Source organism: Heliangelus exortis, chromosome 1 (assembly GCF_036169615.1).
Source record: "Heliangelus exortis chromosome 1, bHelExo1.hap1, whole genome shotgun sequence".
Lineage (NCBI taxonomy): Eukaryota > Metazoa > Chordata > Aves > Apodiformes > Trochilidae > Heliangelus > Heliangelus exortis.
The window spans coordinates 65,245,969-65,271,637 of record NC_092422.1 but is presented as its reverse complement, the minus strand read 5'-3'; the positions used below and the strand labels follow the sequence as shown (position 1 = coordinate 65,271,637).

Genomic DNA, 25,669 nt, shown 5'->3' with positions numbered 1-25,669 from the left:
CGAAGGCATGATAGCAAGACAGGTGAAAGTAACACAAACTACTGTAGTCTTGGGGAGAGCTACTTAAAGGAGAACTCTTGCTGCATAGTATTAAAAACAAGGTTACAAGTTCATGCTTTAATTTCAACCTGAACTATTACAAAGACCAAATTATTTGGGAATTGTCTGGGATCCAAAGCTCCCAATAAAATTTCAGCTTGGAAAATCACCCCAAAACAGGATGGTATTCTAAGTCTATGAAAATGAGCAATGTGATAACTCCAGTAAGTAGGTGTAATGTCATCAAGACCTTTGGTTACATTGCAAAGGAGCCACAGGCCTTCGAAATCTAACCATGAGGCTTGTGGTGTGGGATTTTGTCTTGCTCTGATTTAAGGTGAATATAGTTTGTCTGTCTGTGTATGAACTTCAGGTGTCTTAGTTGATGGGAATCTAGTCAGTACAGTCTGGAGACAGATTCAGTCCACGGACAGGAGTCTAATTGGCTTTCCTATAAATATAATCAGAGCTTAGGCACCAAGCTCCTTTGTATGCAGTTCAAGTGAGTTGCTTGACTGACTGCTAATCAAGATGACATAGGACTTCTTAGTCTCCATCTGCTGCTCAAAATCAGGTAAAGGATAGGTCATACCCACCAGATGCATCCTCCTATCTGAGATGTCATCAACTGGAAGAAGGTAGATTTAGGTTAGACATCAGAAATATTTTAGTGTGACAGTGAAACACTGGCACAGGTTGCCCAGGGAAGCTGTGAATGCACTCTCCCTGAAAGTGTTCAGGGCCAAGATGGATGGGGCTTTGAGCAACCTGGTCTAGTGGAAGGTGTCACTGCTCATGCAGAGGGGCTGGAACTAGATAATTTTTAGTGTTCCTTCCAACCCAAACCATCCTGTGATTCTATGATCTCAAAATGAACAGTGTGCCTTCAGATTTGCAAATAAATTTCTCCAATTCCAACTCTAGGATGAAGAACATAGTACTTGAAACAACTTTATGTTGACATCTCTGGCCTTGAGACAATCTGCCTGGAGAGCCCACCATTAGTGCCAGGTCCCACTCGTTTTGGTTGTAACCTGATCTAGTTGAAGATGTCCCTGCTTATGGCAGGGAGGTTGGACTAGATGACCTTTAAAGGTGCCCTCCAACCCAAACCATTCTTTGGTTCTATGATTCCATTACACATTATCCTATTAGATGGGCAATGTGATGAGATAATGGGTGATGGTCGTGGGTGAAGCATTCAAGATAAATGTCTAAAGTTTGCTCTATTACACTGTTTCTCAGTTCAGAATTATTACTGAACATTATTGACATATATTACACATTACTTCTCTCTACTGTTGACACATGCCTCCTCCATCCACACCATTTTCCCTGCTTTATCAATAGCAACATGCTCTCTTCTTTCTTGGATGTTCTTCAATACGTCCAGAGACCTTGGCACTGGAGGAGCCCAAGAAGAGGCTTTAATTCAGTGGTTCATTCTACTGAACATTTATTAATGAATCCTTCAGACTGTTTATCAAAGAATCAGTATTTTGTGGGAGATTTTCCCATCATCACCATTATCAGGAATTCCACAGACAGCCAGACCTGAATGGGACTTTTGGAAAGGAAGAGATTTATTGAGAGTTTGCATGGGTGGTGTATTATTTGAAATAATTATCCTCAACAGATCTTTCTAAAGATTTCTGTCTGATGCATTGCTCCCATTGCAGAAAGGCGATCAGGTCTGCTACATTTTTCATGTATTTCGTGATGGCAGGGTATGCTCCTGTCTAATTTACATAGTCTGGAGAAACAAGGCTGTTGAAAACCATTTCATAAGACGCTCAATGAAAAAGTTAAGCTTTGTTTGCAAAAAGCAGACGTGGTTTTGAAGAGAGAATTTTGAAATTTTGAAAGGAAACGTTGTCCAGTGGAAAATTAAGATGTTAAGCAAGCTGAAGCCTAAATAATTCTTTGCTGAAAATCCTGTTGACTGCTTTAGACAGCAGAAAATCTTGGTCTGATTTTCATGATGAAATAAAGTCTTCTGACTCCATTAATATTGTTCTGTTGGTGAAACTAGAAAGGATTTCACTCTGGAAAAAATTACTACTGATTTAAGTAATAACAGCAGCCAAATATATGTACCAGATATTTCTTTTTCCAGTGATAGTTCTTCTGCAACTGTTTAATAAAACAGTTAAGGATAGTTGCATAAAATTTGATGCTCCCCTGATGCTTCTGCTGCCTGGAAACTGTGTAGCATTTCTTACATCATATGACTGAAAGTATTCAAACTATGCAGAATGTGTCCAAGAAAAATCTGGAGGTTCCTATTCCTTCTTTCACTTTCTCTCTCTGGAAATGCATTCCTTCTTGTGTGTCTGGGCAAATGGGATTTCTTACACTTATATGCAAACATATGATCATAATTTAAAGGGATAGGTTTTAATTTTAATTTTTAATTTGTTTTTAGATTTAATCTTTCATATCTTGCATATATTTGCATTAGAATGCACGTGATGTCGTCTAATACCTAGTTGGGCCCTTGGTTTATTCAGAAATGGTTTTTTAGGATGTTGACTATAATAAGCTTTTAGATGAGCTATTTGAACTACCATATCTAAAGCTAGTAATGCAAACACTGAAATCATGGACCTAATGTTGTGTCAATTACTACTTTTTCCTTGTACTTGGATTTAATCTTCTTTGCATTTGGTGAAAGTAATCACCAAAGTGTTTTGAGGTTTCTAAATATATATAAAACACATTCAGTAAGATTAACATCCATTTTGAAATATGCCAGTTTGAAGGTGAATATGAATTATTTTGTTTGAAACTTATTCATTAAGCTTATTTTTATTTATCTATTTACTCCAATCGTAACAATTAATGAATCCTATTTATATATATAAAAATATATATATTGTTTATATAGCCATACGAATATAAATTTTTTTTTTTTTTCCCCTTAAAATATTTTTGGAAGAAAAATTCTGTTCAGCTCTAATTGATGTTATTGGATCTTGTCTGAAGGCTTTGCCTCACTGGAATTCATTGCAATTTATTTTTGACACCACAGGAAGCATGTTCCTCATAGTTCAGATGTAATTACTAAGTGCAAATACATGGACAACTCTTTCACATAAATAAAAAGTTATGAACATTACTAATCCTCTCGATGTAAATACTGTGCAAAAAACCTGTGTATTTGGATAAGCATTTTACTTGGAGACCCAAGCATCTGGTTTAAAAAACTAGCTGGTGCTCACCCATCTGTTCAATAATCAAGAATGACTTATTCTTTCTCTTTTTTCTTCCCAAATACAAATTGCTTGGATATCACTATGTTCAGTGCAAGGTTTCCTTTAATACCAACCAGTACTACAGTGAAGGCATTTTCCCTGCTGTTCTGCAGATGTCAGACTGCCCCATAACACGTCCATGCTTTAGTTTCTAAAGAAAATGAAGACAACTCTCTGCAAGTGTCTCTTCTTAGGTTTATATAATACTGTTTTCCCTTCCCTCTCCTCAGGTGCCTATCCAAGACTCTCACTGAGCTTCCGGTTGAAGAGAAATATTGGATACTTTATTCTCCAAACCTACATGCCCTCCATACTGATTACCATTCTATCATGGGTGTCATTCTGGATCAATTATGATGCATCAGCAGCAAGAGTTGCCCTTGGTATGTGCTAAGAATGAGTGGGACATGAAAATGTTAGGCTGAATGTAGCCTTTGGAGGTTGTTGAAGACTGCAACGTGATGTCAGTGGTTTTGATATCGCAAAATAATTTACATTAAAAGCACGTTATCCTGTATTGTCTCGAAAGTGATAGGTTTTCCCCTTCATGCAGGAATGTAGCTAGCACTGTCTCTGACACAATCTGCTCACAAAGCTCTTCTTCTCATCAAAGAACTTGAGCATGGGCTTTTGGTCCAGCTCAGTGTGGGGAGACAAGTGTGGCTCCTGCCCTCCTCCCTCTGAGGTCCTGGGTGCTTAAACTGGCAGTGGCAGGAACAGACCTGAAGAACCGTGTGCTAGGTCACAGCAAGGGAGCACGTCAGCTGTGACAGCTTTAAGTGCCATTTACCTCCTGGTAGAAAAACATGGATTTGGCACAGGCTGGTGACCCTTGGCCAAGACTTTTCAGATCTAAGTGTCCTTTGGATAAGGGAAGGTGGTTTTAAAATATTTTACAGGAAATGTTTCATCTGTTAAGGAAGCATACTCAGGGATAGCTATAGACAAGGAAGATTAGATGGCTCCATAAATCCTTATAACTACAAGTGTCTCTGATCTCATCCCAAACATGTCTTCAATCCTGTGCTCCCAATAACAGATACCCAAAACTTAACTCTAAGCCTATGCTGTATAATTTCCTGCTACACTCTCTTCTTAAAACAGGAATATATTTCCAATTTCCTTATTTTTCTGGTACATACCACAGCAAATGAAACTCCAACCCATATCCATAGATTCCCCATCTCTGTCCTCCAGACCAGATGTCCAAAGGTCCTACATACTAAAGCAGGCTGGGAGCCACAGCTATGCCACTGTAAATATCATATAATGTCCTAGCATCTGAACTTGTCTATTGCTCTAGATTATCTGTAGTTACTGTTCAGTAATTGTACAGATGCTGTATCTGGGCATGATACAATCTGGCATTACCACTCAGCAACTAGTGCTCATTCAGCAAATAGCAACTAAGTAGTAGTTTATTAGAAGGTGGGCCATAGAGTCCATGCACTGATGTATTCATAAATGAACTGCTGGCTGCCAAAAATCCAAAGGTCCGCCCTGAAGATGTTATGACTGAGTGAGGGGAGTATTTCAAACAAATCAGTCATCATTTAGATTTTACATACTGGCTAGAACTGCAGAGAACAGATGGTTAGACAGAAATGACCAAATCCAGTGATGTTCCACACCCTTCTATAATGGGTTCAGATGTTTTTTTCTTGTTTAAGGAAACTTCATAGGGCCTATTTCTGTGTAGCACAGGTTTATAAAGTACTGTCTTGTGATTACACAAATGCTACAACAAAAGTCAAGGGTACATTCAATGCAAGTGCAGGAGCCAAGTTATTCTATTTCCAACTGATAGTACTTTGGAGAGGACAGAAATCCATCTAATAGGTTATTCTGAGAAAACAATTAGAGCCTTGCTGATTATGTCTTGGATCACCTGATGTTTGTATAATAAAGTTCAGTACCATGGGTCTAATCCTATGTTCCTTTGTTCTCTTATGAGTTTGAGGCTGATATGAAAATGTATCAAAATTTAAAGGCAATATAACTAGCACGCTAGGACATCTGTAACTAGCTCTGAAAAGCTCATTTCAGAGGAAGGTAAGGCCTCCTTAAGTATTTGTTAGAGGAAGAAGTTTCTATGCAATCCTCAGGGACATGGAGGACACCTTTTATTCAGCTCTTGCAGGAAGCCTGTGTTCTTAAAAAAAGAGCCTGATTTTATTTCATTCACTTTCCTGTTTTGCTTCCATTCCTGGTTCTTTGCTGCACACCCTGTCAATGGGCTGGGCTGCACAGAACCAAGTAGTTCCCTCAACAGAGAAAGTCAGGTGTGGAAAAAAGATCAGCTCATTCCAGAGACAATGTGCTATAGACATTGCAGGTAGAACCAGATATTGGGGTGATCTCAGGAGTAATATTCAAAACTATAAATTCTGTTAAAAAGTGAGTTTTTATCTAGTTAGCCTTGGGAGTTCATAAATGCAGTCCTTCGAATAAAGAGAAAAATAATCTCAAGAGTTCTCACTTTTGGCCAGGTCTGTAATCACAAGACTATCCTGGTTTTATAATATTGGTGGGTGTCAGCTGCTTGTTCTCCAGATGTATTTTAAAATAAACTATTGATCTCCAGAAGGGCATTTGCATGCAGAGTGTCAGCAGAATTTCCCAGGGGATGTATTTCCTTTTGGTTAGAGGTAGAGACACCTTTCTGTTCAGTGTGCTTAGTGTTCTGGATCAGCAAAAGAGCCATCATATTCTTCTCGTGTGGTGTTTAAGGACTTATCTCTAGAATTGAGACTTGGACCTGGGATCAGACACCAAAACATGGGCATTTTAACACCCACTGAGAAGGTTTCTAAGTCTCTTTTTGACCTAGGCTTTGGTAGGCATCTGTGGGATAATAGTGAGATGCCATGGGTATGTTAAAAGGCATCTGTGGGATTTCTGATACAAAAACCAATTTAATCTTAGGTAACTTTTGGAATCCCTTACAGGAAGCAGCAGCAGGTAATCCTACAAAGAAGTTAATTCAGGCTGGAGAAATCTCTTGGGCTGCAAATGTATGATAGTGTTTGCTTCAGTCTTCCAGCTATCTCACCCTTGCTTTTTGTGCTAGCATGGAGGTTTTCTAGAGACTTTGTCAAAGTTTCTTTAGGTAAAAATAATGTGTCAGCTATACATGCTCCTCCTTTTACTGCAGAGCTGCATGAGTTAAACCCAATATAATTTTTAAATAAGCTTGTGCTATGTGTGTCTAGGCTTTATTTCAAGCAATGAAACATCTGACATGAACACACACTTTTTTCATTGTTTAGAGGAAAAATACTGAAAACTGCATGACGCCAACTGAATAAATAGACAAAATATCTGCTACAGAACCTTGTAGGCCACTACTACAGTTCCCTGGAGTGACACTGTTTACACTGGCAGCTTGATTTTGAATTATACTGTCTTTATTTCTGTCTCTTCAGGTAAAAGAAGCTGTGCTTGAGGACATGGCAGCAATTTTCTTTTGTTCTTTATTTTTGTTCTGCCTGTATTTTAGTGACTACTTACAAACTGGTCATATAATTATGGAACCAGAGAAAATAGTAACAGAGGGGACCTATTAGAGTGGCTTTCCTCTCTTACCAGTGTAGACTTATTCCACAAATCAGTGTTTTCAACCAGCTGTGATTTGTGATTCCCATAAAATTTCCAGCACAGATACAGACCCTGCAGTTTATTATCAGTTCAAGCAGACCGACAATAAATTTTGTTTTCTTACCAGCTTTTCAAAACTGTGCTCTGTAATATAGTTTCAGGTTCTGTGCCCACCCTTAGGTAAATAAATGAGGGTTTGATATACCTTCTAGATTTTTCTGGATACTTTATTGGTGTCCAGATGATCACTATAAAAATGCTATTCTCCCTCCTTGGCTTTTTTTTTTTAACATAAATGCACATACCTGTCTGCCTGTCACTGCTCATCTCACTTCTTTCCACACAGACTAATGCTCTAAACTAGTCTACCTCTTCTGTATTGTCTTTTCTTGAAATAGGTGTCTAAAATAAATGGGATGAACCACTCTAGAAAGGTGCCTGTCTCTCTTCATGTGCTACTGGGAGACCCTACAGGACTGACTTGAACAAACTGCTCAACTCTGAGAAATTTAAAACTGCATGAGAGGAACCTTTTACCATCTCTATGTAGAAACTGCCTTGATATGTGCATGTGCATTTTATCTATCCAGGCCCCATGTTAATTTTGTAACTTTTTAAAAAACATCTCTCCACTTTGTTGAGCAGCACAGTGCTGGAATAGCACACCTTTTAGTGCTAGGTAGACTATTTGCCTTCCTGTTGCAGATCAGTTTGGGCTTCATGGAAGAGGTCCTCAGTACAACTACATTGGCTTCCATGAGTCTGCATGAACCCAAAGCAGGTTCTGCACTCCCTTCTTGCTGCTTTGCCTGATTATATGAAGGAAATACTGTAACAAAATAATAATGCCTCAAGCTTTAATTTTGCTTTCATTTGCAGTGATGTCACCTGTGAAATATCTTTCACAAATTGTTTAAACTCATTCACTCTGACAAGGCAAATTTGCCAAAAAGGGTAATAAAATTGAAGCGTGGTATGCTTGGAGCTGCAAGATATGAGCTCTTTTTTCTTTTGTGTAGGAATTACAACTGTACTGACTATGACAACGATCAACACTCATCTGCGAGAGACTTTGCCCAAAATTCCGTATGTTAAAGCCATTGACATGTATCTTATGGGCTGCTTTGTATTTGTCTTCTTGGCCTTACTTGAATACGCCTTCGTCAACTACATTTTCTTTGGAAAAGGCCCTCAAAGGCAGAAGAAGCTTGCAGAAAAAACAGCAAAGGCAAACAACGATCGCTCAAAGTTCGAAGGCAGCCGGGTAGGACTCTTTATTATATACGCGTTCTCTCCTTTTTAATTTTACTGTCTGTATAAAATAACCAACCAAACAAGCAGCTCGCATAAAAACACCAACAACCACATCTTCTTTTTGTGGACAAACTTTGGCATTTTTATCTCCAAGAACCTACTTAGAGGAATGTATTGAGGCATGCAGAAATTAATGTGAGTATGACTTGTATAACAAGTAACTAGGAAGAAGAAAAAAATGGGAGTGCATCTAGCTTGAAACTGAAGGCTCAGATGCACAAAGGCATTTATTTGTCTAAATCAAATATAATTTAACAGTGATTTTGTTTAAGTACCTACATAAGGGAATACAGGATATGGGCATACTTTCTCACTTCAGCTAGAGTAGGTGCATTAGAGTGGGAGAGAACAGATAAAGAATTAGTTCTGCCATGCTAATTAATTGTCCAGCAGAGCTAAACTGCTATGTGTAGCATTGTCAGCCGCTGCTGTTCAAGACCAGGAGAAAATTACAATTCCTAAAGAAACTTTCATGTTGATTTCTGAAATACAATGTTGGAATGGTCTGTGCTGTTTGTATTCTACCTGGTTTCCTTGCTTGAGTATTACTTCATCCAATTAATACCTTTTTCTTTTCCCTTTGGAAGAAAAACTTGAGGTATTCAGCACAATATGATGTTAGCAATCCCTGTCAGTTTGAATAAAACCCAGGTGTTGGCTAAAATGCTCCCACTCAGGCTTTTTCATTCCATTTTGCTGAGTAAAACTGGTTTTTTATCAACTACAAATTAGAAGAGTTTGCTGTGACAGAACCACTACCTGTTTATTAAATACCAGTAGCATAAAAGTAATTGCAAGCTGTAGTTTGATATTAATGTATCAGTCTGCTATGGCAAATGTAATGCAGAACTATACCTAATTATCTACACTCATATCTGTGAAATATTTTTTGAACCAATAAACTAATTTTTGTCGACTATATTATGAAACCAAATTCTTGTCACAGTTGACAGCACTGCTTAGGACTAAGCTAGCAGCAGGAGCACTTCAATTTCCTTTCCTGGAAAGATAAATAGTTATAATATTAAAAAAGCTGATGGGAAAAAAGGGTATCACAACTTAAAGTAGTAGAGAAGATTTTAGCTACAAGCACATAATGCAGATGTATTCATGAAGTTTCAGTTCTCCCAATGGATACCATCTGGTGAATCTCATCTGTTTAAGTTATTTACATGATTCAGTGCAAGTCTTGTTAATGGGCCCAATAGTACCCAATGTCTGACTGTTCTTCTGTGCTGAGATCCACCAGTGTATACTGCCAATAGAAGCATACATACCTCAACTAATGAAAATGAGGGGGTTTCCTACCCAGACCATGCCATTTTTATGTCTCAGATTGGATCATATATCAACCTCTTTTATCTTGCTTTTGATTTACAAACTTTTCTTTCCATTCTGGACCATCTTGAGCAAATAACATGGAATTTTCTGCTGGTTTAATATAAACCATGCATGAATTAATCTAGGATTCGAGTTCAGCATGCCAGGCCTGAAATAAGAGTGGGTTATTTTGTGCCTTGGAGTCCCAGCTGTTTAAGGGAATTCTGTATGCTTTCTAGAAAGGCATATACTTATTCTGACTGTGAATATTGGCTGTTGAAGTGAGATAGGATAAATAATGAGGTATGGTTCCATTCTGTGTAGAAAAATTATTTGTCTCCAGCACTCAGCAGGTGAAGCCAGAAGAGCTTCATTGCAGTTACTGGTTCCAGTGCCTTCAGAGAAGCAGTGCCAGCAAACAGGAGAAGGCAGAAACATTACCTAGAGCCAATCAGAAATCTTTCTCTCAAACAAAGCTTAGACACAAAATGCAGATTCAGTGGATGTAGGATGTCACATCTGAATTTTTCATTTGAGAATCACTAGCAAATGCAAAACAGAGGGAAGTGCTCAAAGCAGGCAAGAGGTACCATGGCTTTCAGGTTGAGCAATTCAGGGAAAATCCATCTGGAAGGTCTACTTTGGACAAGGTTTACCAGGTCTTCCAGACACCACATGCCTGAAGCAGGGAATTTTTGCCATGGTTCTGGATCATGCCTGCTGCAGGACAGGTGGTCAAGCAGGAATTTTTTACATACTTGCCATGGAAGACTACCAGAGAGCTCTGCAACCTTTTCTCTGACCTCTCCATGGGAAGTAAAGAGGCATTAATTTCCAGACTCTTCTTTGGTGGCTCTTGAAGATCAATGATTCCGATGAGTAGCATGAGAGAGTTCTGTGAAATTACAGGGTCTGTGATTTCAGTGAAGCTTCAGGCTTCTATGGGATACATTTCTATTCTGAAAAAGAAAGTTTCTAATCCCAAGAAATATTTCAAATCTTGCAGAGTTTGGGGCCGAGCAACGTTTTAAAGAGGGATTTTAAACCAGGCAGCCCTTTTTGCTGCTATTGCCACTATTTAATGACAGTCAAAATGTATCCTGTGCTGGGCAGAAGACTGAAAGGAGCTCAAATATAAAACTAGAAGGTGGCATTATTTTTAGTTTTTCTTTAAGACTACCGATTTGGGTTCATCTGTGTTACTTTTTTCTTTTAGCAATTTAATTTGCTTGTATACCAACCATGTGCACGATCTTTGTGTCATTGATTTAGAGTGCTAGGTCAGGGCACTACAAAAAGCCAAGCAACCAACCAACACACAACAAAAACAACAACAAAATAAAAAATAAAAAAATAAGCCCACCAAATAACTAACTAACTAAACATCAGTCCATTTTTTGTCCCCATGAGATGTGGTGATTTGTGGGTGTAGTGACAGAACAAATCTGTGCTGTATCAGGTCCAGCCTGAGTTGGGAGGGGATATGGTGCTGTAGAAATCACTTGTTTGTGTTGGAAGACAGCACTAGGAGAACAGAGGCAGAACAACAGATTGCCTGGCGTTCAGGCCCTGAGTTCCAGTGTTGCTCCTATCATACCCAAGACTGGGAGTGCTGCTGAGGCAGTGTCTCTGTGCCAGGCACAGGGAACAAGAGAAGGATGAGGGAAAATGCCATGTTATTTTCACTCAGGAGTATTTTAGCCTATGAAACCCAGGAGAACCAACATGGGCACTGGTATTGTAGTTCATTTTTTACATGTCAGAGGACTCAAGTCTGGAATGCAAGCTAGCAGACTTGGTTATAAACACCCCTCCTATAGCAGCAAAAGGGATTTTCATACTTTTGTAGTCTTATTTGATTGCAAAGCAGGAGAATCTTAACAGCAAAAATGATCAAGGCCACAAAATCCGCACGCCTCTATGTTAGCATTTTATTTGCTACTTGCTTTTCAAAGAAACCACTGTTCATGCTCAGTAACCCTGCTTCCTAATGCATGTATCTTCATTGTCCTGCATTAGGGGTTACAGGTTTGAAAAGGCAAAACTGGCATAGACATCTCTGTGTTAATGCACCAGCTATGCACCTGCCTGTCCAGTGCCAAGCTTTTAGGCACCTCTGCTGAGTTATTCCTGATAAGCTGCCACTGATGCTCTCTATGCTGATGAGGGCTCCACCAGCTGTCAGGGCTGAGCTGCCTGTTGGCTTCAGTGCTCCCATTATGGCTTTCTGTCCAGCTCTGTCCATGTGTTAAAACCAATGAGACCAATAGCTCCAGGCAGAAGGGAAAGAAGAGCCCTCGCAGCACAGAAATGGCACAGCCAGCGTCCTCACATTGCAGAGGTGACAGAGAAAAACAGTGGAGAGAGGACAATGCTGCCCTGTATTCTCCTGTGTAGCACTGCTGAAGGTATGATGACTGAAGGTGTATCTGTCAGAACTGAATCTCTGGAAATGGTTTTAGAAGATTCAGAACTGGTGATGAGATGAAACCCAAGTGAGCCTTTATGAATGACTCATCTGTGGATCAGCAGCAGACTACAAAGGAAAAATCACTCTTAGCCATCTCATCTTTTGACTGCTTTTGCATCAAAAATTTTTTTTTTCATATCATGTATTGTGGCCTTTCCCAGTAAATCAGAGTTAATGCAGACAAATGTAAGATGCTCCTTTTCTATGTATAACCCAGTTTTCATACACGTACTGACTTTGGATTGAAAACTCTTTTGAAAAACTTGATATACTGCTTCATATATGAGGACAAGCTCTAGAATGAAGGATGAATCAAATCTTGATTTCTCATAAAATATTTCTTCTGCCTGTGCTATCCATGCCTAAATTAAAGTCCTCTGTTTGTGGAAAAACTGTCAGAAAAGAATAGGAAGCCTGTAAAAATGTTTTCCCTTGGAAATTGATCACCATTGTTACAAATCAATTCTGTTTCTCCTGATTGCATTGGCAGATTCAGGCTACATTTGTAGCTCTCCCTGCATGTTTAGTTTTGCTACATAAATAGTGTCTTTTAAATAAGGCTCAGCTTCAGCCTAATTTACAACTAAATCAGCATGAGAGAGCTCAAAGGCAATCCCATTCTTGTTGTTCGCTATTGTGATAGAGGCTACTGGCATAATCAGCTGGTGAGCATGTGTTTTAGACATTGCTCCTTCTGGGCCAATCCACAGAGATTATTATTTGTTGCAGTCTTCTGCTAAAAACTTTGCTTCTTAGTTCCAGCTGTGGCAATTTACATTTTCAGTTTGGTGGGACCAAGAGTTCATCTCCAGGGAATCAGTCGGGAAGGTAGCTATCACACAAGCTCATTCAAGTTTCAACCTCCCATGGCTGTCAGACATGTGGGAAGATCTTCCTTGGAACAAAAATAATGCATAAACCTTTCTAAAAAAAAATAAAACAAAACCCTTCTCATCAGGCAGTCCCTGCATGTTTTTTTAGCTCTGGCTCAAACCTCTGGCTCAAACCTCTACTGTTGGCCAGGGTGGCAGCTTTCCCACCAGGAATTCCTGAGAACAGAGGCCACTTAAATCCACTTAGCACTTTTAAGGAATTGTTAATTGTAGCAACCCTTCTCACAAGTGGGATTTTATTCTGAGGATGAATATCTTGGCTGCCGTGGGGAGAATTATCACTCGGTTTAAACTGAGTAATATGAGAACAGCAAAGCTATCAGTATTCTCCTGTACGTCTTCATCTTTCCTGGATACTTTTTTTTGGTGCTGTTTTGAACACTGAGATGTTTCTGAATCATGAGTGTGATAAGTAGGTGCCAAGTTTTGAAAAATATCTGCCAAGGGTGATGAGCACTGTTCTTAAAGAAAGAACTCTTGACCTGCACTTACGATGGAGACATTCACTGCACTAGGAGACTCATACATGTACTAATTTTGTTCTGCAGCTACCTTGCACAGGTATGAAAGGTCCAAATCCAGGAACACTAAAAAAGATTGGATCTATAGTATGTTCTTACATTGTAAGAATCCAGACAATGTGTGGATTGTAAAATTAAGGGAAAGGGAGGACCATATGTTTATTTCCTTTTCTTTCTCTGTGCAGATACATCAAGGTTGATTGTCAGTCTCCATTCTAACTTGGTGGACAGTGATATTAATATGGAAGTTTCTAATTATTTTGCTTGTTTTTACTTCCATTGTTTTTCAAGATTTTTTTCCATCTTCTCTGTTCTGCTGGCTACCCTGGGCTCATCTACCAGACTGATATAATTCCCTCTCATTTTTTTTTTTCTGCTTATTAATTAATATGAATATATAAAAATGATAGTGAGACAAATATAAACTTTAAGACTTAGGGAAAAGACTCAACATTATTGAATTTTTGGTGCTTGGAGATTTAAATTATTCTTTAAATATTCAAGGCATAATGTGGTCAATTAATTTTGCTTGAAGCACAGGTAACTCTTGGGGCCTGATCACATGCTATTCTACAAGTTGGAAAGCCATTTATACAAAAGTAAAAAAAATGAAACCTGCTAGCAGGTATTTCACCCCTTGAAAAACCATAGACACTTCCACCAGGGCATATCAGGTGACAATGTGATATCTGGAGTCTAGATTAGCATTTCCAACAAAACAACTTTGCATTTTATTATAATTTTAAGGGGTGATTATTTTGTGGGATAATGTACTTGAATAGTAATTTTGATGTAAAATAATGCAAGATTATTATTATCATGCTGTTATTAAAACCCGCTATTTGCATTTATATTGCTTCATATGATGGAGAGTGTTTACATGGTATTTAAAAATTTGGGATTGATGAATAACTAAATATACCTATGAGGTTTAAGCAAAATGCTTCCTTTTTTCTTTTTGTTTAGTAGAGTAAAAGACTTACGAGGAAAAAGAGACTTTATTGTAAAGTACCCCTTAAAATTTATGGGATATTAAACAGAGAACTAAATGAACCTGAAATCATTTGGACACTAACCAGTAGTAAGTCAAAACTTATGGTAGTTTCCTGACCCCAGTAAAGTGTTTTCAACCTGGCATTAAAGCTGAAGCTTTCCAAAAATCTTGATTGGAGAATGGTCTAATGAAATGAGACACTGTCTGGTTCATAATTAAGTAGACTCAGGACTTTCCAGGTGAAAAAGGGCATTGAATTTTCATACCTACAACAAACAATTCAAGTTGAGCCCATTAGTGACATGATTTTTCTCCTAAAACAAGGATCAGAGGTTCTTCATGAGCCTTACTTTAATTCTCCTGTTTTTCCCTTTGGTTAGGTTGGTTATGGTCATTTTTGTGTAATGACATTAGGCTGCTAGAATATTTGGATTTTTTTGTTTGTACCGTAATATATATAGTTTAGAAATGGTGAACCTTCAAAAGTGAATCTATTTTTCCATCTGTAAAACTACTCACAGCATTTCATGCTTTTCAGCTTCCAAATATAGTTATGTGAGATACTGCCCCTGGTGCAGTAGTTGTTCAGAGGTGTGTGTGGGGGGGTTAATTAAAATTTATTCTGAAATAAGAGCATCAGTTTTGCATACTTGGATCTGTGCTGACTCAGCAGGGAATTAATGATTTGGTACTCAGCTGTTCCTATCTGCTTTGATGAGCTCACTGGGAAGCACTCCATGGAAATATCCACCCTTGCTTGTGTCAGGGAGGAGGTGGGAGCACTGGAAGTGGAGACCACACTGGGGAAATGGGAATGAGTGGCTTCAGGTAGAGCCATGGCAGGCAAAACAGAGACTACAAGAGTCATGGAGTTTGCATATGCAGACAAATCTAAAAAGTAATATCTAGGTTAAATAGGGATGGTAAGGAGTGAGGAGAAATCTGCAAAATCTACAATGTCATCTCTCTGATTTATAACAAGATTAGAGAGCAAAGACTGGTGTTAACATGTTGGGGAGAATTCCCAGTGCACAGTGACATTTTTGAGCCAGATGATCAAAAGTACATTTTAAGGCTCATAAGGAGTGAAACCAAAGTTTTATTTTTCTTAACTTGTGTCTGTGTCTGGGGTAAAATTTTACCTGGAGACATCAAGCAACATTCATGTTCACTCATGAAAGATTTTGCCTTACCTGGATGTTCAGGATAACATGAGTCAACTTGGACAGGATACCCTTCCATTAAGAGTTTCCTTCTTTATTCCCTGAAAGAGCTTGTGTACCTTTTTCAAAATCATTTAGATCATTGCTTGAATCATTCAGAAGTCATGCTTGAGTGCAGATGCCTGAATTGAATATACTTCAAAACACCACCTTAAGATGTTTGCAAAGCATTGGCATAAATTGCTCTAATGCTGTTGAGGGCTTTATGTGATTTATCCAAAAGCAATACAATTTGCAGAAATAGATCTCAAGAGACTCTGTGGACCAGAAGCCTGATCTCAGTTTCTGCAGACCCCTTCCTCTCTCCATCTGCTCCTTCCTTGTATTTAACATGCAAGTCTGTTGCTCTATTAACAAGGAGCTGCATTTCAAAAGTATGTTTCCAAATATGTTTCATTTGACATTTTGAGAAAATACATGCTGTCATGGAAATTCATAGGACATTATGGTATTGTCAGACAAATAATTTAAAAAACTGTTACAACTTTCTTGACCACCCTTCTAGTTTGATTTAGAGATGCAGTGACAAGCAGTGAATAGTGGCAGCAGCACTGGTGGATCAGAGGCAGAAGCCACATAAGGGTGACATGTTATATTGGCAGATAAGGTAAAGAAGACTATACAGTGGAATTAAATAAGTGGAATTAAATGAATTCCTTGGCCAGGAGAAGCCTGAATACAGAGGTTTACACTTTGAAATGCAATCTTTCAGCTAACTCCTCATTTACAAAAATCCAGGCTCAGTGTAGAAAGACAAAGTACCCATAACTGGACTAATGTCTGTGCATCTGTAGGTGACAGACAGAATCAGGAGAGATCAGAAAATGCTGAGGGAAAGAGGAGATGATACCTTGTGCTATTGGAAGGCAAGGGAATAGAGACCTGCAAGGGGAAGGCAGTGCTGGAGGTGGAGGCAGGAAGGAGCCCAGCAAGATGGTCTCTTCTGGGGCATTTCTAGTCAGCTGAAGGACATTTCTCAAAGCCTGGGAGGAGATGGGAAAGGAGGTGACATGTGACACCATTGGGACCTGGATGAAAGATGTAGTTTTAAGCTCCATAAGAAAAATGGAAATGGCAGAGAGATTTTACACAATGCTGCTACAAATATTGATCATAATTTGTAATCCTTTTGGAAAAAACAAAGCAAACCAAAACAAATAAACAAACAAAACAAAACAAAACCCAAAACCCAACCAACAAACACAAAACCAACCAACCAAAAAAAAAACCCAACTGAATCAATTCTTTTCAGACATCACCATAAGTACTGATGATATCCTTGGCTATATTTTACAGCTCTATGTGTTCTCTGGTTACAGGTACTGCTCAACAGCATAAACATATTTCTACAAACCTCAGGCGTGCACTTTTATACCCAATGGGTTTCTGCCATGGGGAAAATAAATTCTTCTTGATCACCACTGAGGCTTCATTGGTTCACGTTACTTGGTTCACATTGTTTATTTTTATTTATAGGCACTCATAAGCATAATGTGCTGTTGCCTACAACAGCAAGATTTGTTGAATACCTTAGGATTTGCTTTTCTACTTGCCTGTATGTCAATCATAGCATTTGATATTCTTTTTCCATTTGCAAGAAACTTGGCGAAGCATTACTGATGCACTATCATAATCATTTTTGATGAGCAAATATAAGATGCAGCATCCATAATTGATGAAAGAATTATCTATTTTAAAGAAATTTAACAAGACTGAAAGAACCTAAATGCATGTGGACAGATCCATAGCTACACATACAGCTAATGCATCACACAAAGCTTGCAAAGGATACGGTATCAGATGACTGTACAAACTTCAAAAGGCCACGGCAATGGTTTGTTTTCTCAGCCACTTCTAAGCAGATGCTTCTAGGATGAGAAGTTCAACTGCTACACAGTTAACACAGCTTGATCATGTGGAAGGTTAGAAAAATGTATGAATTGCAGGATGAATTGCAGATGAACAAATTGTATAGAGAAAACTGGAAATTACCCTGTATGGCATGATTCACTATCTATTTATGACATGGGCAACTGAGTTCAAGTGAAGAGTCAGATGTGCATTAACTGGCTGAAAATACCCAGCACAGAGCATTTATTTTGCCTTCAGCCATCATTTTCCTGGCAGGACAGTTGGAGCTGATCCCTGCATCAAGCTGTGTTGTCTGTCCATCCTCCAGCAAGCAGGGCATGTGGTACAAGGGGAGGTGGTGCCTCAGCACTGAAGCAGCCAAATGCTGACTAAGACAGCATCATTTGGGACTTCTTGTCAGTGTACACATAGGAACAGGGAGTTTTTCTGGACTGAAGGATCCGTACCCAACTCAGTGCTGCTCCTCCTCTATCACTACTCAGGGTGACTAGAAAGTCTAGCCCAAAAATTGTTGAAGACTTTAAATGATCAGAACCTTCCTTGTGGTTGCTGAAAATAGCATCACATTGTTCACCTGTGCTCAACACTGTGCTCACTGCCTCTTGGATACGGAGGTGGAAGGGAAGAGTGCCACCTATTTCCTCAGTTCAGCAGCTTTCTTCCATGTTTTAAGTTCATTGCTCTATAAGATCACTTACTCAGGTGGAAAAACCCTACAGTTTAGCATTACCATGATTGAAAAACTGTGCAAATGACTTTGGGAGGAAAAGTTTAAGAGAAAAGCTATAAATAAGCTCTGTGATGGCAAAATGAAGAGGTCATTAGGTCAGAACTATTGTGATTTTATCAGACTGCACAGGAACTTTTTTCATCTGGTTTTGAATCCCCCTACAAAAAAAAAAAAAAAAAAAAAAAAAAAAATCTAGTCCAGTTTAATTTCCTACTGTAGCAAAGAATCCATCCCCCACCAGCAGCACCATAGAAATTTAACTGAACCACACCAACCTTTAAAATGTACCTATTTTGAAGGGAGAGGAAGACAATTGGTTTTGACAGGTATGTTTTTTTACTGGATCTTGATAGTATGATAACTCTGCTTGCAAAAGTATTTAAGGACTTGCCTAATTTTAAGCAGATGAGTGTTGCCATTTTTTTCTAAGGTTATCACATGCTTAAAATTAATAGATGCTTTCTTAAAATAGGTATGGATTTGGAGATTTAAACACACCCCCATTCTGCTGATAGATGTCAAGTCTTTTGAAGCAATTCATCTTCCTATTTTTTCCCCCTAGGTGGACACCCATGGAAACATTCTGCTGACATCTCTGGAAATTCACAACGAGGTGGCAAGCAACGAGGTCACCACCAGCGTTACGGATACCCGAAATTCAACGATATCCTTTGACAGCTCAGGAATCCAGTACAGAAAACAGAGCTCCCATCGGGAAAGCTTCGGGAGGCGTCCGTCAGAAAGAACAGGCTCCCACAGCAAGAGGGGCCATTTACGAAGAAGATCTTCACAACTGAAAATAAAAATCCCTGATCTAACAGATGTGAATGCCATCGACAGATGGTCAAGAATGGTTTTCCCATTCACATTTTCTCTTTTCAACTTAATTTACTGGCTATACTATGTTAACTGAGTGACTGAACTTTTTTAAAGGACTTCAGTTATAACCAGTGAAGTACTACTTGCCTGCAGAGTTTATATATATATTTATACATTAAAATATATATATATATGAACTTTTACTATGTAGACCATACTCATGTATGTGTGAATACATATAGCAAGGAACTGTGTGTAATTAAAAGCACACACTGCAAAGCAGAAGTATATGTATGCACACACACATGCACACATTCATTCTAAGGTTATGGACACTTTAACATAGGATGCACTTCAGAGGAACTTTTTAAATCCAAAGGCAGGTGTCATCAAAACAGCAAGCCTTGAGAAAGTAAGTGTTGTATATTATCACTACAAAACTTTGATTGTCACAAAAAATTTTCAAACAGTCGTAACAGTGTATAAAGTCAGTATTTAGTAACATTGTTTGTAAATGCTGCCATGCAGAGTAAGCATAAAGCTGTAGAGTTACACTGGTAAGTTTAAAATAAGTAATTTATATTGCAGGTACATCAGCTACAATTTCATCAGCCAAATTTATTTTTCTTTGCTAAAATTTCTTGGATCTATATATGTCATAATACTTTTTTTCCCAGCCCTGAATGGGCATCATGTTTGATGATCTCTTGCTTTCTCTTCTACAGTAAGCAAACTGATCATGGGAGTGTTGCTCTAGGTCTTTGGAGATAAATATGTGTTCGTAATATTTCAAACAAGCATTTTAAGTGTCCATCAACAGTGAAATGAATCTTTTGTAAGTACTGTAAATGTACAGCACATTTTCCTTCCCTTGGACTGGTTTCAGCTGCCATGCCATTTTTGAAAGAGAACAGCACATTTTTAGTATAATTTAGCTGAGAATTCCACTATTATCAATGTGTTCTACATCTGCTGTAGATTTAAAGATTGTTATTCCAGTGAAAGCATAGAAGATGTCTCAGGTTATTTGCTACTTCGACATAAAACCACCTAGCTGTAGCCTTTTTTAAACATGCATTTACACTCTTTAACATTCTTATAACATTGTATGTTAATGTAAAATATATTTGCATAATATGCATATATTTTCTCAATATTTTTCTTCCCTTGCTTGCTATTGTGACTGCATGCTATTTCATTTTTTTGTTTGTTTCTGTGATGCTACAACTTTTTATTCTCTAGAATTGAGCAAATAGAGCATTTCCAATACTTTGATGCAGTAATAGAACATTTTCATATTTTATTTATATACTGAAAGGATAAATGCATACACTTATCAAGCTAATGTGGTGCCATCACAGATAACAAGAGATGGCAAAAAGCATGTTGTGTTTCAGCATTAACTATGTTCTAACATATCCTTCATGCAACCTTCTTTGGTTTTCATCCCAGTTCATTCCCTCACCTGGATTTCAGCTTTTTTCAGTCTAGTAGGTTGTAGTTGTCAAGGTATGCCAATTTCAGATCTGTAAACTTAATTTCTTATTTATCAGTACTAAACCTTTCTAAAGAAAAGAAGATATATTTTTTGTAAACAGTTTCTATCATGTACATTCTCAAATAACAACAGAAACAGTAGCATAAATAGAACTAAAAAAAAGAGATTCAGGTTTAGCCTTGCCAGTTCTCTGCATGTTGAATTTATCTGAACATTGATGGGAATTTTGGGAAGATAGAGAGTTTTGGACGCTAGTTAAGAGTCATCTATGGGAGAAAAATGCATGGTTATGCATCTACCAAAAAAAAAAAAAAAAAAAAAAAAAAAAAAAAAAAAGCCACCAAAAAGGGGTGAAGCTGAAAAGGCTGCCTTGGCTCTGTAATGACCCATGTTCTTGCTAGCACTTGATTTATATGTGAGTAGAGCAATGATATTTGTCTTGCTGCCATGTAAGGTCCACTACTGTTCCCACCCCTCTTTGCAGCTGAACTGTGAAACTTTGCTCTGGGCTGAAATTCAGCATAGACAACAAACGTGGCTGGCAAAGTCTGTTTTGCAGTCCGATCCTCAGGGCTTCTACTTGAACAGGAACGGGCTCTGCACAGTTGCCTTGCAGCAAAGCTGGGAAGCAATTCCCAGCTGGAAGCGCTCACCGCAACCTCGGCTGCCGGCGTGTGCAGGATCAGCGCCGCAGTCCTGCTGCATCCTTGGCAGTGGTGCAAAGAGACTGTAACTGCAGATTTTAAGCACTGTATCTGCAGAGAACTGTACAGTCTGAGGAGCCTTGAAGGAACTTGTAGAACTGGAACAGAAAAACTTGGTTTTTAGAGGGTCCTCGGTATTAGCTCCCATTGGTAACCCACAATGTGTTATGAGCTCTCTAATATATCTTCAAACCATGAAGGGATTCTAGAGCACTTTTTTATCATTACCATCAATGTAACTGAACAATTAACACCCTCCAGAATTACATCTTTGGTAGAATTATTGAAAGGCCCTCCCAAATTTTTATCCTAATAACAAAATATAATTAAACAGAAAAATATGGTCTCAATAAGCTTTAAAGTGGCTGGCATTGCTTTAGAAAAATTAACCTCATGAAATGATCTTCAAAGAAGTCTTTCAGTCAGTGCCCTAAAGAACTACCCTGAAGAATGGGATTCAAGAAGAGACTGGTCCCACCTTCCTGATTTAATCACACTCCTCTCTTTTCTTCAAAGCCCCAGATCCTACAAACCATGTGGTCAGGCAGAGATCTTCATCAAGAGGAAGAGACTTTTTAGTTGTGATAGAAATGTGCATTCCACATCTCACTGAAATCAGTTCTCCAGTGTCTCCAGCTGCAATTTCCAAGCAGAAAGAAAATTACTGTTTGGCCAGAGCAAAGAAGCAGTGTACATTTTTGGGACCCTGCATGAGCAAGAGAACTGAGTCTCTTAGGACTCTACAACTCTTGGCACAACGGGAGGGCAGTGTGGTGCTGCAGCCCCTTTCAAGAAACCCTACGCCCCACTTTGTCCATCACTGCAAAAAGTTGGCAGTTGCACATTGCAGCTTTTTCACAAGATTTCCTATTCATCAGTCAGATTGAGCTTCATGGGGCACAAGCAGCTTGAACTGTGAATAGATCCAAGTCTTGGTTTGACATGAAAAAAGCCAGGAAAATCTCACTTGAGGTTAACACTTCATCTTTAACACACATTTTTGTGCCTTTTTTTGCCAGTTTCCTTCTTCTAGTCCCAGCACTACTTCTTACACACACACACACACACATATACAGTCATGTGTTAAGAACAGTGTTTGCCTTGACCTCCCATTTTCTGGCTCTTGTCCCTCTGTGCTAGCTGCAGTATATGATTTGACCCATAGAGGGGTTTAAGACTAAAAATGGTAATTTCAGCCAAATTGCACCCACCAGAGTGAAGTATTTCATAGCTTATTAACTTATTTCTAACTCAACACTATTATAAATAACACTGACACATCATTTGCTTATATTAAATAAAAAAAAAGAAAACTGGAACTATCTTGTGTTATAGCCCAAAGGGTCAATAAACAGTAGACATATTATGGTGGTTTAACTCTAAGTTGATTTCATCCCATTGTAAAGATAAACTAAAACCCAGTCTTTTTTGCTTAAGGCACATCTATGTATTTTTGGTATTCTTCAGCAGTGAAAAAAAAAAAAAAGAATAGTAAAATGGAATGTTAAAGAGATGCTTTATGAAAATATTGATGAATGAATATTCATTTATTAAAAAGGATTTAAAGGTTAATTGCTTACTGTTTTTTATGCAGATGGAGGGAGTGTGATGAATTTGTATTTTGATGAATCTTAATGTTTAATTACATGTTAAATGTAATGTAATGGTTAATCTTACACAATTTTGAAGAAAAACAAACCATGAGGGCCTTTTCATACTAACATACAAGTGGCAAAATGGATTCTTAAGCATTAATTTACTCTATTTCTCAGTGTTCCCTATGGTAGGTAGAGGAAATGGGAGAAACTCTGTCCACTGATTTAGGAAGATTTCTCATAGCAAACAAACCCCCCTTCAAGCTGTTGTGTTGCCAATTAAGAACAAAAAGTTCATCTTCTGCTTCATATGAAAGCTCTTACCTGTCCAGGATATAGAAGAGGTTCTGATACCAGAACAAGACAGAATTGTCTTGTTTATTTGTTTCATTAATCAACTCATAAATATTTCAACAAAAAATATTTCTCTACACTAATTGTATCAGGAATGCTAATTGTCTTCATTAGACTTTTTATTCCTAAGTATTAGTGTGCTATTGTCAAAGATTCAACATACAGACAGATTCCAAAGGGGGGTTTTAAAGTCATCTTGACAGCAGTTCACCAAGCCCTTCCCCCAAACCAAAACAAACCAAAACAAAAAATTCCAGAGACTTGGGAAGTAGACTGTCCTTAAACGTAGTTGCTGTCCTTTGCATTGGAATAAGCTGTCACACCCTTGGTTAAATCTCATAGTAGCTGATGATACATCTCACAACTTTTAGGAGAAGATAAAATATTCAGCACCACAGATGTAATTGCAAGGCCTTTCAAGTCAACAGAATAGCTTCCTTTGATTTCAGAACTTTTGTGCTTACTTTTAGCAGCTATTTCCAGATGCTTATATCTATTATCCATTTATTCCAGACCAGCTCATACTGAAGAGGAGGGAAAATTAATGATGTATCAAGCTTACATTTGGGGCTTAGAATAACTGGTACGAGACGTATTTCTTTGTGCATTTTGGAGCCAGTTTGTGCATAAATATTACCAATTCATTGCTTAAGTACTACTTACTATTTTAACGGAGTTCAGGTTCTAGTAGAAATGATTGGCAGTTTTCCCCAAATAAATATGATCCTATTGGTGTCAAGACTATTTCCACAGATGTTAGTCTTATAGTCACAACTGTCACAACAGCAAACGGTACCTGTTAATAGAACTAAGGCAGACAGCTGAAAACTAAACTAAAAGCAGAGGGGACCCCAAGGCTTCACTGGAATGATTTTAAACAAGGACTCTCTTGTAAATGCCTTGAAACTCCTCCAAATACCAGTTCTGAGTTTTCTAAAATTACTTCAGATTTTGGTCTTTAATTTATGTGGTCCTTATAATTTGGGAGGGTCTGATTCGCGGATGTACTTGGATGTACATCTGAAAATCAAACCCTTTGGTAGCTTACCCAACATACAGCACCACTTGTTGTACTTGAATGCTAAAGTAATGTGGATGTAAAATTAAAAAAAACAAACAAACAAACAAACAAAAAAAACAAACAAAAAAGACAAAAAACAAAACCAACCAAACAAAAAATTACTGCCTCTAAAATCAGACAGATTTTAAACTACTGCCTAATTAAATGAACCTTAGGTAATGATTAAGCAAGCACAGTATTTGTTCGGACAGCGTCCCTTACCTTCACTGTGTGCTATGCGGTATGCTGCTGTCCCAGCACTGCAGCCTAATTTTGATTAGCAGGTTTTATTCTTCCCTGGAATCAAAGGAAAGCCCAGAAAATGTCCAAGATTGCCCCTGCACTGGCAAACCTCCAGTGAGTATTGGGGAGAGCACCTCCTTGGGTTTTCCCTAGGCAGAGTTCCCCAAAGCCACTGGGGTCCCTGCTCTGACTCCCTCCTTGGAAGCATCAAGCTCTCACCTTTGACTCCAGAGGGAGCCTTAGGCTAAACTCTGGATTATCCTTCCCTTCCCCCCCCCCTTCCCCCTCCCCCCTTTACCACCACCAGTTGACTTCTTTCAGATGTTACTGCTTCTGCTGCAAAAACCTGGAGATAAAGTGACTATTATCCTAGATGTCAGAAGGCTCATAGACAAACCACACGTGTACTCGAGGCTATCCTGGTGATCTTTAGGCTATTCATTCTAATATTGTATTTAAATATATTTCAGTTTACATTCTAGCCTTCAAGAGTTAGCACACTTGTCTCCAGGTGTTGAGGCTTTTCATATAAACATACTTGGGAGTCTGGAACAGAGCATGGGGAGTTTTAAAGATACTAACAGACTTTAAATCCGTTCAGCAGTGCTCCCATGGGCATTTCCTCTGTCCTTCATCCATTTCACAGGTCAGACTTTACATCACCCCTGCACGAGGTTAACCACCACCCATCTACAGGTTACTGAGAGCTCAAGCCAAGTGATGACTTGCTCAACTGTACCGTTAGATCTTCTGCTTGTTAGGAAGTGTCTCACAGTTCAGATGTTTTATTAGTCTAACAACTAACTGCTGCTTCATGCTTCCTCCATCTAACATGCCAGCACTGCCACTAGAGACCCCATTTTCCCAACCTTTGAAAATTACTAGAAAAAAGGGAAATTTGCAGGCTGTCAGGCAATTAAGATCCTGTCTCCACACACCACGGCTTAAATTTCACTTTCAGGTTATACATTTAATCCACTGGGATAGAAGTAATTTTGTACAAATTTCTTCCTGCCTAGGGCTATTCTTAAGAGTTTGCAGTCCAAACCACCAGTAGTGTAGGTAGATGCAAAAAGATTTAAAATTGCTGGCAATGAAATCTTTGCATCTTTTCATCATCTGGGGATATTTAACGTGAAATGCTCTAGCGATTGCCAGAGCAGGCACCA

The 25,669-nt window shown here is 38.5% G+C and overlaps 1 protein-coding gene and 1 long non-coding RNA gene across 3 annotated transcripts in view; both read left to right on the top strand.

Moving 5' to 3' along the window:
* The window catches only part of GABRB3 (gamma-aminobutyric acid type A receptor subunit beta3), a 192,483-nt gene extending 169,663 nt beyond the window's left edge, over positions 1 to 22,820 (top strand). For both annotated transcript variants that reach the window (XM_071746505.1, XM_071746514.1), the window contains 3 exons: positions 3,524 to 3,676; positions 7,910 to 8,154; positions 18,790 to 22,820. In XM_071746505.1, the coding sequence (XP_071602606.1) occupies positions 3,524 to 3,676; positions 7,910 to 8,154; positions 18,790 to 19,140 (749 nt within the window). In that variant the 3' untranslated portion in view covers positions 19,141 to 22,820. The remainder of the gene's footprint in view (positions 1 to 3,523; positions 3,677 to 7,909; positions 8,155 to 18,789) is intronic.
* The window catches only part of LOC139797420 (uncharacterized), a 506,940-nt gene that overhangs the window by 283,134 nt on the left and 198,137 nt on the right, over positions 1 to 25,669 (top strand). The window lies entirely within an intron of this gene.